The sequence below is a fragment of the Carcharhinus amblyrhynchos genome, chromosome 2 (assembly GCF_965287045.1).
Source record: "Carcharhinus amblyrhynchos chromosome 2, sCarAmb.v2.hapA, whole genome shotgun sequence".
Taxonomy (NCBI): domain Eukaryota; kingdom Metazoa; phylum Chordata; class Chondrichthyes; order Carcharhiniformes; family Carcharhinidae; genus Carcharhinus; species Carcharhinus amblyrhynchos.
The window spans coordinates 39,643,686-39,660,611 of NC_137325.1; the positions used below are offsets into that span (position 1 = coordinate 39,643,686).

At 45.0% G+C, this 16,926-nt stretch overlaps 1 protein-coding gene across 1 annotated transcript in view; it reads left to right on the forward strand.

The window, feature by feature from the left end:
• The window catches only part of phactr1 (phosphatase and actin regulator 1), a 433,761-nt gene that overhangs the window by 304,263 nt on the left and 112,572 nt on the right, over positions 1 to 16,926 (forward strand). Inside the window, exon 4 of the mRNA XM_080215880.1 lies at positions 7,253 to 7,402. Coding sequence (XP_080072006.1) covers positions 7,253 to 7,402 — 150 coding nt within the window. The remainder of the gene's footprint in view (positions 1 to 7,252; positions 7,403 to 16,926) is intronic.

Sequence of the window (16,926 nt, forward strand, 5' to 3'; positions counted from 1 at the left end):
AAACTTATCACAATCTTATCCTGAGATCTCTGACCTCACCCGGCTGAAACCTTTACATCCCCCGAATGTTGAAACTTTCCCCCTGGCCCCACAGTCCACTCTGAGACACTAATCCTTCTCCCAGTTCCCTCTCTTCCTGAGTTCTGATTATAGTTTCCATAGCACTTGCAGGACATTCTTAAGGGAAAGGGTGAGCAGCGAGATGTCATAGTACAATATTGGTACCAACTACATAGGTAGGAAAAATGATGAGGTCCTGAAGTGTGAATATAGAGGGTTAGGCAGAAGCTAAAGTGCAGAACCTTGAAGTAGTAATTTCAGGACTATTACCGCTGCCATGTGCTAGTGAGGGTATGAATAGGAGGATTAGGCAGATGAATGTGTGGCTTCAGAACTGATGCAGAAAGCAGGGATTTAGATTTTTGGATCAGTGGAGTATTTTCTGGGGAAGAGCTGACCTGTTTAAGAGGGATGGGTTACGTCTGAACTGGAGGGGGACTAACATACTGGCGGGGAGATTTGCTAGAGCCACTCGGGAGGGTTTAAACTAGTTTGACAGGGGGTTATGATCCTATGCAGAAGGGAGACACAAGAGAAGATTGACAACAGCACAGAAGTTAAGGAGAGCAAATTAAGTAGTAAAGGCAGTGTCAGTAATCCTAGTACCAGACAGATCAGGCAAAGGCCTGATCTTTCGGAACACCAGAGAGCAAGCGAAGTCTAGATTAAACTGCATTTCTTTCAATGCAAGAGGCCTAATAGACAAGGCAGATGAACTCAGGGCATGGATGGGTACATGAGACTGGGATATTATAGCAATTACTGAAATATGGCTAAGGCAGGGAATGGACTGGCAGCTCAATGTTCCAGGGTACAGATGCTATAGGAAAGATAGAACAGAAGGTAAGAGAGGAGGGGGAGTTGCACCTTTGATCAGGGAAAACATCACGGCCATACTGAGAGGGGATATATCCTAGGGTTCGGCCACTACGTGGGTAGAACTGAGAAATAAGAATGGGAAAATCATTTTGATAGGGTTGTACTATAGATCCCCAAATAGTCAACGGGAAATTGAGGAGCAAATGTGTAAGGAGATTACAGATAAACAGAAAAATAGGATGGTAATAATCGGAGATTTTAACTTTCCCAACATTGACTGGGACAGCCATAGTATTAAAGGGTTGAATGGAGAGAAATTTGTTGAGTGTATTCAGGAGGAATTTCTCATTCAGTATGTGGATGCCCAACTAGAGAGGGTGCAAAACTTGATCTCCTCTTGGGAAATAAGGAAGGCCAAGTGACAGAAGTGTTAGTGAGGGATTACTTTGGAACCAGTGACCATAATTCTATTAGTTTTAAGACAGCTATGGAAAATGATTGGTCTGGCCCAAAAGTTAAAATTCTAAATTGGAACAAGACCAATTTTGGTGGTATCAGGCAGGAACTTTCAAAAGTTAATTGGGGGAGTCTGTTGGAAAGCAAAGGGACATCTGGCAAGTGGCACACTTTCAAAAGTGTGTTAACCAGGGTTCAGGATAAACACATTCCTCTTAGAGTGAAGGGCAAGGCTGGCAGAAATTGGGAACCCTGGATGACTCGGGATATTGAGGCCCTGGTCAAGAAGAAGAAAGAGACACATGACCTGCATAGGCAGCTGGGATCAAGTGAATCCCTTGAAGAGTACAGGAGGTATAGGAGTAGGGTTATGAGAGAAATCTGGAGGTCAAAAAGGGGACACGAGATTGTTTTGGCAGATAAGGCAAAGGAGAATACAAAGAGCTTCTGCAAATACATAAAGGCCAAAAGAGTAACTAGGGAGAGAGTAGGGCCTCTTAAGGATCAAAAAGGTCACTTATGTGCAGATCCACAAGAGATGGGTGAGATCCTAAATGGATATTTCTCATCAGTATTTTCTGTTGTGAAAAGCATGGATATTAAGGAACTCGGGGAAATAAATAGTGATGTCTTGAGGAGTGTACATATTACAGAGAAGGAAGTCTTAAAGTGCATAAGGTAGATAAATCTCCAGGACCTAATGAAGTGTATCCCAGGACATTGTGGGAGGCTAGGGAGGAAATTGTGGGTCCTCTAGCCGAGATATTTGAATCATCAATAGCCACGGGAGAGGTGCCTGAAAATTGGAGGGTGGCAAATGTTGTGCCTTTGTTTAAAAAGGGCTACAGGGAAAAGCCTGGAAACAACAGATTAGTGATCCTCACATCTGTGGTGGGTAAGTTGTTGGAAGGTATTTTGAGAGATAGGATCTGCAGGCGTTTACAGATGCAAGGACTGATTAGGGAAAGTCAGCATGGCTTTGTGAGTGGAAAATCATGTCTCACAAATTTGATTGAGTTTTTTGAAGGAGTAACCAAGAAGGTAGATGAGAGCAATGCAGTTGATGTTGCCTACATAGACTTTAGCAAGGCCTTTGACAAGGTACCATATGGCAGGTTGTTGCAAAAGGTTAAATCTCACAGGATCCAGGGTGAGGTATCTAAATTGATGCAAAATTGGCTTTGGTGGTTGTGGAGAATTGTTTTCAAACTGGAGGCCTGTGACCAGTGGTGTGCCTCAGGGATCAGTGCCGGGTCCACTGTTATTTGTCATTTATATTAATGAATTTAGTGAGAGTACAGGAGGCATGATTAATAAGTTTACAGATGACACTAAGATTGGTGGCATAGTGGACAGTGAAGAAAGTTATCTCCAACTGCAACGGGATCTTGATCAATTGGGCCAGTGGGCTGACGAATGGCAGATGGAGTTTATAATTTAGACAGATGCGAGGTGATGCATTTTGGTAAATTGAACCAGGGCAGGATTTACTCACTTACAGAGATCTAGGGGTACATGTTCATAGCTCCTTGAAAGTGGAGTCACAGCTGGACAGTGTGGTGAAGAAGGCATTCGGCATGCTTGGTTTCATTGGTCAGAACATTGAATACAGGATTTGGAATATGTTATTGAAGTTGTACAAGACATTGGTAAGGCCACACTTGGAATACTGTGTGCAATTCTGGTCACCCTATTATAGAAAGGATATTATTAAACTAGAAAGAGTGCAGAAAAATTTACTGGGATGCCACCGGGACTTGATGGATTGAGTTATAAGGAGAGGCTGAATAGGCTGGGACTTTTTTCTCTGGAGCGTAGGAGGCTGAGGGGTAATCTTGTTGAGGTCTTTTAAATAATGAGGAGCACAGAACAGCTAGATAGTCAATATCTTTTCCCAAAGATAGGGGAGTCTAAAACTAGAGGACATAGGTTTAAGGTGAGAGGGGAGAGATACAAAAGTGTCCAAAGGGGCAATTTTTTCACACAGAGGGTGGTGAGTGTCTGGAACAAGCTGCCAGAGGTAGTAGTAGAGACGCATACAATTTTGTCTTTTAAAAAACATTTACATAGTTACATGGGTATGATGCGTATAGAGGGATATGGGCCAAATGCGACTGTGGGGGTTAGCTTACAGGTTTAAAAAAAAGGACAGCGTGGACAAGTTGGGCCAAAGGGCCTGTTTCCATGCTGTAAACCTCTATGACTCTATGGCTCACCCAATACCCCTGGCCCCTGACAGAACTTACTTGGTGCAACCTTATTCTGAAGTACATACTCACCTTGGATGCAATATTAGATCTCCTATTAGGAAATCTAATAGGCGGTTGGTGACTAGTGGAGTGCCCCAGGGGTCGGTGCTGGGGCCTCAGCTATTTACCATTTATATAGATGATCTGGAGGAGGGAACCGAGTGTATAGTGTCGAAATTTGCTGATGACACCAAGATTGGTGGAACGGCAAATTGCACGGAGGGTGTGGAGAATCTGCAGAAGGATCTAGATAGGCTGGGCGAATGGGCCAGGAACTGGCAAATGGAATTTAATGTTGGCAAGTGCGAGGTGGTCCACTTTGGTAGGAATAATGGTAGGAAGGACTATTACTTACGGGGCGAAAAACTGCAGCAGGCGACGGTGCAGAGGGACCTCGGGGTCCTTGTGCATGAGTCGCAAAAACCCAGCCTGCAGGTGCAGCAGGTGGTCAGGAAGGCTAATGGGATGCTAGCCTTCATAGCGAGGGAGATTGAATATAAAAGTAGGGAGGTCTTGCTGCGGCTGTATAGGGCATTGGTGAGGCCGCAGCTGGAGTACCGTGTGCAGTTTTGGTCGCCGTACTTACGCAAGGATATTTTGGCCTTGGAGGGAGTGCAGAGGAGGTTTACTAGGCTGATACCTGAGTTGAGGGGGTTGAGCTATGAGGAGAGGCTGAATAAACTAGGCTTGTACTCATTAGAGTTTAGAAGAATGAGGGGAGATCTCATTGAGACGTATAAGATGATGAATGGGATGGATAGGATAGAGGTGGAGAGACTCTTCCCGCTCAAAAAAGACAGTAGGGCTAGGGGGCACAGCCTCAAGATAAAGGGGGGGCGGTTTAGAACGGAGTTGAGGAGGAACTTCTTCACTCAAAGGGTGGTGAATCTCTGGAATTCTCTGCCCATTGAGGTGGTGGAGGCTGCCTCACTAAATATTTTTAAGACGCGGGTTGATGGGTTTTTGATAAGCGAGGGGATTAAGGGTTATGGGGAGAGGGCGGGAACGTGGAACTGAGACACGACAGATCAGCCATGATCTTATTGAATGGCGGGGCAGGCTCGAAGGGCTAGATGGCCTACTCCTGCTCCTATTTCTTATGTTCTTATGTTCTTATGAAATGAGTTAGGGCAAGTGACAGAAGTGTGTGTAGGGGAACACTTTGGTTCCAGTGATCATAACACGATTAGTTTCAACTTGATCATGGATAAAGATAGATGTGGTCCTGGAGTTGAGGTTTTGAATTGGAAACAGGACAAATTTGAAAAAATGAGAAACAATCTAAAAAGTGTGGATTGGGACAAACTGTTCTCTGGCAAGGATGTGGTGGGAGGCTTTCAAAGGAGAAATTTTGAGCGTACAGAGTTTGTATGTTCCTGTCATTAAAGGCAAAGTGAATAAGAATAAGGAACCTTGGTTCTCGAGGGATACTGCAACTCTGATTAAAAAAAGAAGAGAGATGTATGACATGTATAGGCAACAGGGAACAAATAAGATACTGAGGAGTATAAAAAGTGCAAGCAGCTACGTAAGAAGGAAATCAGGAGGCTAAAAGAAGACATGAGGTTGCTGTGGCAGTCAAGGTGAAGGTTAATCCTAAGAGTTTCTACTATTAAGAGCAAAAGGGTAGTAAGGGATAAAATTGGTCCTCTTGACAATCAGAGTGGTCAGCTTTGTATGGAACCAAAAGAAATGGGGGAGATACTAGATGGTTTTTTTGCATCTGTATTTACTAAGGAAACTGGCGTGGAGTCAAACAAGTAGGGAGATAATGGAACCTATACAGATTAAAGGGAAGGAGGCGCTTGCTGCCTTGTGGCAAATCAGAGTGGATAAATCTCTGGGACCAGACAGAGTACTCCCTCGGACCTTGAAGGAGACTAGTGTTGAAATTGCAGGGGCCCTGGCAGATATATTTAAAATGTCGGTATCCATGGCTGAGGTGCCGGAAGATTGGAGGATAGCTCATGTTGTTCCATTGTTTAACAAAGGCTCAAACGGTAATTTGGGAAATTATAGGCCGGTAAGTTTGACGTCAGTAGTAGGTAAATTATTGGAAGGTGTACTAAGAGATAGGATCCAGAAATACTTGGGCGGACAGGGACTTATTAGGGAGAGACAACATGGCTTTGTGCGTGGTAGGTCATGTTTAACCAATCTATTAGAATTTTTTGAGGCGGTTACCAGGAAAGTGGATGAAGGGAAGGCAGTGGATGTTGTCTACGTGGGCTTCAGTAAGGCCTTTGACAAGGTTGTGATGGGAGGTTAGTTAGGAAGGTTCAGTTGCTAGGTGTAGGTGGAGAGGTCGTAAGTTGGATTAGACGTTGGCTTAGTGGAAGAAGCCAGCGAGTGGTAGTGGAGGATTGCTTCTCTGAGTGGAGGCCTGTGACTAGTGGTGTGCCATAGGGATCCGTGCTGGGTCCATTGTTGTTTGTCGTCTAATCAATGATCTGGATGACAATGTGGTAAATTGGATCAGCAAATTTGCTGATCATACAAAGATTGGAGGTGCAGTGGACAGTGAGGCAGGTTTTCAAAGCTTGCAGAGGGATTTGGACCAGCTAGAAAAATGGGCTGAAAAATGGCAGATGGAGTTTAATGCAGACAAATGTGAGGTATTGCACTTTGGAAGGACAAACCAAGGAAGAATACACAAGATAAGTGGTAGGACACTGAAGAGTGTAGTAGAACAGAGGGATCCGGAAGTAGATACACAATTCCCTATAAGTGGTGTCACAGGTAGATAGGGTCGTAAAGAGTGCTTTTGGAACATTGGCCTTTATAAATCAAAGTATTGAGTAGAAGAGTTGGAATATTATGGTGAGATTGTATAAGACATTGGTGAGGCGGAATGTAGAGTATTGTGTGCAGTTTTGACCACCTAATTACGGGAAGGATATTAATAAGGTTGACATAATGCAGAGAAGGTTTACAAGGATGTTGCCGGGACTTGAGAAACTGAGTCACAGAGAAAGGTTGAATAGGTTAGGACTTTATTTCTGAAGTGTAGAAGAATGAGGGGAGATTTGATAGAGGTGTATAAAATTATATAGGTATAGATAGAGTGAATGCAAGCAGGCTTTTTCCACTGAGGCTAGGGGAGAAAAAAACTAGAGGGCATGGGTTAAGGATGAAGGGGGAAAAGTTTAAAGGGAATGTTGGGGGAGGGTTCTTCACACAGAGAGTGGTGGGAGTGTGGAATGAGCTGCCAGATGAAGTGGTAAATGCGGGCTCACTTCTAACATTTAAGAAAAACTTGGACAGGTACATGGATGAGGGGGACGTGGAGGGATATGGTCCAGGTGCAGGTCAGTGAGACTAGGCAGAAAAATGGTTCGGCACAGCCAAGAAGGGCCAAAAGGCCTGTTTCTGTGCTGTAATGTTCAATAGTTCTATGGTTCTTTATCACAGGGTTCGAGACCAAAAATCCAAAACTGCATAAATTACTAATGTTTAGTGAGGGGCAGCCAAATGTGAGTACTCCAAAATTTAAAGTCCAATGAATTACCAATGGTAATTATTATTTTTGTCCGTGTGACTGCGTGTGTGTGTGTTTTGCGTGTGCGTGTATGTGTGCTTGTACATGTGTCTGTACATGTGTACTGCTGATGTATCATTTCACCATGGCTGTCTCTGCTCCGTCCACTGATTGACAGGTCTGGTTTCAGATGGAGATGCACCAGTCCATAATGAAGAGGAGGTAATAGAGAACGGTCAGATCCAAACGTCAGAGCCGGAAGAAGTGGATCCTGAAACAGTGTCAGGTGAAGCCGAAGCAGACAATGGAGCTCTATGTACAGATTCAACAGACAAGCCAGGTGGGATTTGTCATATCACAGAATCAGACCTTTCCTATCTTATCACAACAGGTTGCTAGATGCCCAGAGTACAACTAGATTTAGTGCACCATATTCTCGACATTGCAAATTATAATAGCTCCATAAATGGAGGAAGCTATTATGGAAGTGTTACTTCCTTAGTCTAAACTCAAAAATATTGATACAATTTAAATAAGTGTTCTTTTCATTATTGATGCAGACTGATGCTAGTGTCTCTTACGGCTTGTCTCAAAACAATGGGCTGTAGTTTCCAATCTCCAGGGCATTAATTTGGAAGGACATCCCAAAGAGGAGGAGCGTACCCTCTGAAAGTTTACAGGTTCCATGGCAACTACCCAGAAGTGCAACCTTCTGATGGGCAATTGCCCCCTGCGCTGGGAACTGTCTGAAAATGTGATTAAATTTCAAATGGTTATGGATAATAACCCCCTCCCCAAAGGCTCAGGCCAGCTTGAAATACAAGGCTTAACACAATCTGAACCTGATTCCTCTGACTCCTGAGGCTCAACATGACCTGGCACTCACTGTACCCCTTGCATAATACCTCTTCACTTACTCTCATACACAGACTCGCTCTGTCTCTCACATAGGCTCAGTTTCTCACACTGATTCACTTGCTCTCGCACACCATCTCATTCTCTCACTCACACATCTGCCCTAAGTATCTTTAAAACACCCCCCTTTCCCCCGCAAAAGCCCCCCATCATCGTGCATTCCCTCCCCCGGATCATACACCAACCTCCACTCAGGTCCACCCACGCTCGGGTCCCTCCCCCGTTTAGGCCACATACCCTGCATTACTGCTGGCCACATGGGCAGTGCCAGGGAGCAAGGTGGGCACTGCCAGACTAGCAATGTCCAGTCATGCCCATGACCACCCAGGGGCTTCAATAGCCTCTGATCCCTCCAGCTTGGCCATCACACTAGCATTGATTACCCTTGGCTTTAGGAGGCCAGACAGCCATCTTGGGTGTGCTAACAGGATCAAAATGTATTCAATCCTGTGCAAGTCAGCTTTGCGCCCTTTTGGCACAAACCAGAGTTTTAGTGTTGCACACGATCTTACTGGCTCGCCACACCAGTCAATTGGTGTGGAGAGGTGGTAGATCGCTCCTCAGCCTCTCACACAGACTCACCTACTGTCTCACACAGACTCGCTCACTCGCTCTCACATATACTAACTCACTCTCATACAGCCTCACTCACTCTCCCATACAATTATTGTGGTGCTTCGTAAGAAATAAGGTTTCTTACTACCGTAATTAAGGCCCCTGACTGATGTATTTTTTTAAGGAGTAACTAGCTTAATCAAGAGGAACTTCATGGCAGGGAACCTCAGAACCATGATATGCTCCTCTTGCACAATGATGACCATGTGTGCAGAGGATGTTCAAATACAGCTTCTAGCTAACTAGATTTGGGAGCTGGAGCTGTGGGTGGATTCACCGTGGTGCATCAGTGATGCTAAGCAAGTCATGGATAACACGTTTAGCGAGGTGAGGATTCCACAAGCAGAAAGGGAATGGCTGATCATCAGGAACAGTAAAAGACTCAGGAAGGTAGTGCAGGAGTCCCTGTGGTCGTTCCCCCCTCTTAAACAGATATACCATTTTGGATACTGTTGGAGGGGGTGGGGAGAGACTCTCTGGGGAAAGAAATAGCAGCCAAGTTCAGGCACTGCAAGTGGCTCTACTGCTCAGAGGGCAGGACGAAAACAAGTGGCAGAGTATAATGATGGGGGATTCAATAGCTAGAGATACAGACAGACACTTCTATAGCCACAAATGAGATTCAAAGATGGTAGCCCTGGTGCTAGAATCTGGGATGTCATGGAGCAACTGGAGGGCATTCTGGGGAGGGAAGGTGAACATCCAATGGTCATCGTATACATTGGTACCAACAACATAGGAAAACTAAGGGCTGCAAGCTGAGTACAGGAAGTAAGGATATAAATTAAAATGCAGGACCTCAAATGTAGTAATCTCAGGATTACTCCTGGTTCTACATTCGAGTGAGAGTGGCATTGCAAGGATAGACCAAATGAACATGTGACTGAGGAGATGGTATAGCAGGGAAAGATTCAGATTCTTGAGGCACTGTGACCACTTATAGGGCAGGTAGGCTTCTACAAACCGGACTGGCTGTACACAGGCAGAGCTGGGACCAATGTTCTTGCTGAGGCTTTTGCTAGTTCTGTTGGGAAGTGTATAAATTAGTGTGGCGGGGGATGGGATCCCAGGAGTCGGATCAGATAAGTTAAATTCAGATCAGGAAATGTTGGAATTGCAAAATGTTAGAATTGTGTAAAACACTGATGAGATGATGAGACCACACTGAGGACTCTGTGCAGTTGTCGTCGCCATATTACAGGAAGGACATAATTGTTCTGGAGGGATTCACTCGCTCTCACGCAGGCTTCCTCACCTTCTCAAATGGACTCATTTACTCTCACTGACAGACTCACTCTCTACACACTCATTCACTCCATCACACGAACTGAGTTTCTTCACAGCTGCACTTTCTGTCACAGTCACATTCATTCTCTCACATGGTCTCACTCACTGTCACACACAAACTCACTGGATAAAATTTTATGAAAATATTTGAAGTGAAATTTTTTTTAGCAAGTTGTGTTACATGAATTTACAGCATTCTTCAATACAGAAGCCATCATGCAAATTTCAGCACTGGAAAGGGGGGTGGGGTGGGGGGATGCGTGGAGGGGTGGAGTCTCAGCTCACCTGAGAAGACAGGTCCTCTGCAGATGCCCCAATCTCCCAGTATGCTGTGTGCACAGTATACACAATATACTGGGAGACTTGTCACTCCCCCCCGCCACATCCCCACGTTGCTGCCCTGGACCAGATCCCATTGCTCCCCCCCACTCCCCACACCCCATTGCTGCTCCAGCACCCCCTCTCCAATCACCTCGCTCTGACCCTAACTGTAACTTTGTTCTTTGTTCTTTGTAGCCATAGCCCTAGGCTTATTCCTAACTCCTACCACTAACCTTAACACTTACCACTAGCCCTAGCCCTCACCCTCACCCTAATTTACTGACATGAATAATAAAAAAAGGAAAAACTCCAAGAAACAAGGAAACAACAAGTGTCAATATAAGGGCAAGGCATCACAAGGAGCAACGAGGGTTGGACATGAGCCGAATGAAAAGAGACAGAGCAAGAGACAAAGGGGAGATGTCTCTTCTCTGACTGAACACAAAAGCCTAATACCATCAAAATTGGTCTTGCCCCAGTTTAGAATTTTAACTTTTGGGCTAGATCTGTCATTCGCCATAGCTATCTTAAAATTAATGGAATTATGGTCACTGGTCCCAAAATGACCTCTCACTAACACTTCTTATTTCCCGAGAGGAGGTCAAGTTTTGCCCCCTCTCTAGTCGGGCCATCCACATACTGAATGAGAAATTCTCCTGAGTACAATCAACAGATTTCTCTCCATTCAAGCCCCAAATACTACAGCTGTCCCAGTCAATGTTGGGAAAGTTAAAGTCTCCAACTATTACACCCTATTTTTCTTGGAGCTATCTATAATCCCCTTTCATATTTGCTCCTCAATTTCCTGCTGATTATTGGGGGGCTTATAGTACAATCCTAACAAAGTGATCTCCTCTATCTTATTTCTTAGTTCTACCCAGTGGGTAGACTCTCAGAAATATCCCCTCTCAGAATTGCCGTGATGTTCTCCCTAATCAAAAATGCAATTGCCTCCCTCTCTTATCTTTCTTTCCAATTGCACCCGTACCCTGGTTCCTGTAGATGTAATCACCCAATTAAGCGCCCTCACCCAATTAAGCATCCTCTCCCAAGAGCCAGTCTTGTCCTTATCAATGTTTATCCGCAATGTAATGGAATTATGGTCACTAAGCCCCGTCCCCCCTCCGAAACATCGATCACCTGGCCCATCTCATTGCCCAATACCAAGTCTGGAATGGCCCCCGCCTGATTGGATTGTCAATGTACTTGTATCAAAAGACCCTCCTGGGCATATCTAACAAATTGCTCTCCATTCGATCCCCCAGCTCTAAGGGAGTACAAGTCAATATGGGGAGAGCTAAAGTCACCCACCACAACTACCTGCTTTTTTCTCACCTTTCCAGTGCTTGACTACATCTGCTCCTCTGTCTTCCATCTATAGTGGGTGGGGTCCTTAATGAGTGCTCTGAAACAGTATTCACAAAGGAGAGCGACACAGTGGTGGTGTCTCAGAAGAATATATAAACCTGCAGGACAAATCATCATTATGAGGGAGGAAGTGTTCAGTGTACTAAAAAGCATTAAGGTAGACAAGCCCCAGAGCTAGATGGCATCTATGCCAGATTTACTGAGGGAGACAAGATGAAATTGCTGGGCCTCTAACCTCATACAGATTTACAGCATGGAAACAGGCCCTTTGGCCCAACTTGTCCATGCCGCTCTTTTTTTTAAAAGCCCCTAAGCTAATCCCAATTGCCCGCATTTGGCCCATATCCCTCTATACCCATTTTACCCATGTAACTATCTAAATGCTTTTGAAAAGATAAAATTATACCCGCCTGTACTACTACCTCTGGCAGCTTGTTCCAGATACTCACCACCCTCTGTGTGAAAAAATTGCCCCTCTGGACACTTTTGTATCTCTCCCCTCTCACCTTAAACCTATGCCCTCTAGTTTTAGACTCCCCTACCTTTGGGAAAGGATATTGATTGTCTATGCCCCTCATTATTTTATAGACCTCTATAAGATCACCCCTCAGCCTCCTATGCTCCAGAGAAAGAAGTCCCAGTCTATTCAGCCTCTCCTTATAACTCAATCCATCAAGTCCCGGGAGCATCCTAATAAATCTTTTCTGCACTGTTTCTAGTTTAATAATATCCTTTCTATAATAGGGTGACCAGAATTGCACACAGTATTCCAAATGTGGCCTTACCAATGTCTTGTACAACTTCAACAAGACGTTCCAACTCCTGTATTCAATGTTCTGGCCAATGAAACCAAGCATGCTGAATGCCTTCTTCACCATTCTGTCCACCTGTGACTCCACTTTCAAGGAGCTATGAACATAAACAAAATCTTTTTTTCCTCATTGGCCACAGGTGAGGTCTCAGAAGGTTGAAGGATAGCCAATGTTATTCCATTATTTAATAAGGGTAGCAAGGGTAACCCAGGTCAGTGAGCTTGACATCAGTGAAGTTAAAATTGTTGGACAAGATTCTTAGAGATAGGATTTATACATATTTGGAACCTAATGGTCTTATTAGTGACAGACAGCATGGCTTTGTATGAGGGAGGCCATGTCTTACTAATTTAATTGAGTCTTTTGAGGAGGAGACAAAAACGATTGATGAGAGAAGGGCCGTGGATGTTGTCTACATGGACCTGGTAAAGCATTTGACAAGATCCCTCATGGCAGCCAGTGCAAAAGATTAAATCACATAGGATCAAGAGTGAACTAGCTGGATGGATTCAGAATTGGCTTGGCCGTCGAAGACTGAGGGTAATGATGAAGGGTATTTCTCAGAATGGAGGTCTGTAACTAGTGGTATTCTGCAGATATGTATAAGTGACTGGGAAGAAACATAGCTGGTCTGAAAAGCAAGTTTGTTGATGATACTAAGATGATACTGGAGTTGCAGGTAGTGATGAAGATTGTCAGAGAATACAGAATGATATAGATGAGCTGGAAAATTGGGTGGAGAAATGGCAGATGGAATTTAATCCAGCCAGATGCAAGATGATGCATTTTGGTAGATCCAATTCAGATGAGAGCTATAAGTAAGTGGCAGAACCATCATGAACATTGACTCTGTGAGATCTGGGCATGCAGGTTCACAGATCTTTGGAAGTGGCAGCATAGGTGGAAAAGGTGGTAAGCAAAGCATATGGCATGCTTTCCTTCATCAGATGGAGCATCGAGTATAAAAGTTACAATTATATAAAACATTGGTTAGACCACATTTGGAATATTGTGTCCGATTCTGGTCACCACACCAGCAGAAGGATGTGGAGGCTTTGGCGAGAGTACAGAAAAGGTTTACCAGAATGTTGCCTGGTATGGAGAGTATTAGCAATGAAGAGAGATTGAATAAACTGGAATTGTTCTCCCTGGAAAGAGGGAGGCTGAGGCGTGACTTAATAGAAGCTCATAAAATTGTGAGGGCATAGATAGGGTAAACAGTTGGAAGCTTTTTCCTAGGGCAGAAATGACAATTATGAGGAGGCACAAGTTCAAGGTAAGGGTGGGGGACAGGCGTGGGGGAGGGAGTAAGGTACAGTAGAGCTGTGCAGGGGAAGTTTTTTGCACAGTGAGTGGTGGGGCCTGGAATGCACGACCAAGTGAGGTGGTTGAGGCAGACACGTTAGTGACTTATCTGGATGAACAGGCGGGGAATAGAGGGATACAGGCAATTGGTCTAGGTAGGACAACATGATTGGTGCAGGCTTGGAGGGCCGAAGGGCCTCTTTCGGTGCTATAGTGTTCTTTGTACACTCCCAAAATTGTGATTTCACCCTTCCTGTTCCTGAGCTACACCCATAATGCCTGCAATGTGTCCTCCCTCATCACATCTGTGATGTACTCCCTAATCAGCAATACAACTCCCCATTCCTTTTGTTTCCCCTTCTGTCCCTTCTAAAACAGCGATATCTGAGAATGTTAAGTAGCCAACCCTGTTCCTCCTTTAACCATGCCTCCATAATTGCAATAACATCATAATTCCATTCAGTAATCCAGGCTCTCAGTTCATCAGTTTTACTTGTTATACTTCTTGCATTGAAACAAATGTACTCCAGACCTCCATCCCCACCAAGCCCACTGCTTCCCTCTCTCTGCACTCACTCTGCACTATATTTACCTCAGTCTCATTTTCTTCCCCAGTCCCTGCACTTATTTGCATACTGCTCTAGTTCCCAGCACCCTGCTGCTGTATTAATCTTTTTTTCCCTCGCATCACATTTGCTTATTTTGCAAGTCGTCTTGGATCTGTGTCTTCTAGTTCTTGATCCCTTTATGAGGGGGAACAGTTTCTCTCTATTCACTCTATCCAACCCTCATGATTTTAAACATCTCTATCAAATCTCCTTTTAGCTGCCTTCTCTTCAAGGAAAACAGTCCCAGTCTTTCCAATCTATCCTCATAGCTAAAATTTCTCAACTCTGAAACCATTCTTGTAAATCTTTTCTGGCCTCTCTTCAATGTATTCACATCCTCCCAATGGTGTGGTGCCCCAAATTGTACACAATATTCCATCCAAGGTCTATCTAGTATCCTCTATAAGTTCAGTATAACCTCCTCGCTCCTTTACTCTGCACCTCTATTAATAGGGATGCGTAGTGGGTCGCACTACTGCCTCAGTGCTAGCGAACCAGGTTCAGTCTGGCCTCAGGTGATTGTGTTGAGTTTGCACGTTCTCCCCATGTCTGTGTGGATTTTCTCTGGGTGCTCTGGTTCCCCCCCACAGTCCAAATATGTAGGGTTAGGTTGATTGACCATGCTGTTTAGTGTCAGGGCAATTAGCAGGGTAAATACGTGGGGTTACGGGGATAGGCCTAGGTGGGATTGTTGTTGGTGCAGGCTGAATGGGACAAATGGCCTCCTTCGGCAATTTAGGGATTCTATGATTCTACGATTAAAAAGGCCAGAATGCTACATGTTTTATTATGTGCCTTCTCCACTTGCTCTCCCACCTTCAGTGATCTATGCACCCCTTTAAGAATTTTACCCTTTCGTTTATATTATCTCTCCATATGCTTCCTGTCAGAATGTATCACCTCGTGCATCAAGGTAGATAAATTCCAGGACCTAATAAAGTGTATCCCAGGGCATTGTGGGAGTGTAGGGAGGAAATTGCGGGTCCCTTAGCAGAGATACTTAAATCATCAACAGCCTGAAGATTGGAGGGTGGCAAGTGTTGTGCCTTTGTTTCGGAAGGGCTGCTGGGAAAAGCTTAGGAAATAATGGCTGAAGAGTCTAACATTTGTAGTGGGTAGGTTATTGGAAGGTATTCTGAGAGGCAGGATCTACAGGCATTTAGAGAGGCAAAGACTGATTAGGGACAGTCAGCATGACTTTGAGTGGAAGATCAAGTCTCATGAATTTGTATTTTGTGATGGGGTAACCAAGAAGGTAGATGAGGGCAGTGCAGTCGACATTGTCTCCATGGACTTTAGCAAGTCCTTTGACAAGGTACCAATGGTAGGTTGTTACATAAGGTTAAATCTCACAGAATCCAGAATGAGGTAGCCAATTGACTACAAAATTAGTTTGATGACAGAAGGTGGTTCAAGAGGGTCGTTTTCAAACTGGAGGTCTGTGACCAGCGATATGCCTTAGGGATTGGTGCCAGGTCCACTTTTATTTGCCGTTTATGTAAATGATTTGGATGAGAATTTAGGTGACATAGTTAGTAGGTTTGCAGATGACACCAAGATCGAGTTTGATTTAGATAAATGCGAAGTGATGCATTTTGGTAGGACTCACTCAGTTAGTGGTAGAGCACTGGGAGAGTTATAGAACAAAGTAATCCAGAAGTACAGATTTATAGCTGTTTGAAAGTGGAGTCACAGGCGGACGGGGTGGTGAAGAAGGCATTCGGCATGCTTTGCTCCATTGGTCAGGACATTGAGTACAGGAGTTGTATGTCTTGTTGAAGTTATACAAGACATTGGTAAGGCCATACTTAAAATACTGGTTGGAATTCTCCCAAAAAAAACTAAGTGTCAAATTCCCATGAAAACTGAGTAATTCGTGTTTTTTTCAGTGGGAGTTCAGAGAAGAATCTCCCACACCCTATGCACTGCAGAAGTCACTACTTTGTATCTTGTTGTAAATCAGTGGGTGGGGTCTTTCCCTGGAAAGGATGAAATTGGTGCATTGAGAGTGCTACTGTGCACGTGCTGATCAGTAGCCCCGCTCTGCCGGCCTCCTGATTGCTGGCCAGCTCGATCATTAGCTAGCTCCGCGATCCTTACAATGCCGGCTCTCCCCCCACAGCCCGATCATTGCCCCCCTCCCCCCGAATCATTCCTGGGCCAACCCCAAACCCCCGCCGCAGCCAGCTCTGATCTCAAGCCCACCCTTTTAATTCCCCCTGACTGTGCCGACCCCCCCCCCCCACACACAAGGGAACTGACAACTCCTCCACCCCAATCGTTGGTCTCCCTCCTTCCCCACCGATCCTGTCTGCAGAGTGGCAGTGGAACCCCCCCATCCCCACCGATCGCTCATCTATAGGCCCTGCCCCATGCTCAATGGGCAGTGCCAAGATGCTCCCTGGGCAGTGGTACCTTGACCCCTTGAGCAGTGCTGGGGCACAGGCTGGAAATGCCAAGGTGCCAATGCACAGTTTCCACCCCTCCCCCACCCAAGCCTCTAGGGAGCCTTAATTGCCCCCACCTCCCCTTCACTCCAGCGGGATCGGGCCACCAGCTGCCTGAAAGATGGGGGCTACCTTAAACCTCACTAGAGTGAAATACTCCTGTTGAGTGGGGAGAGGCTAGCGGGC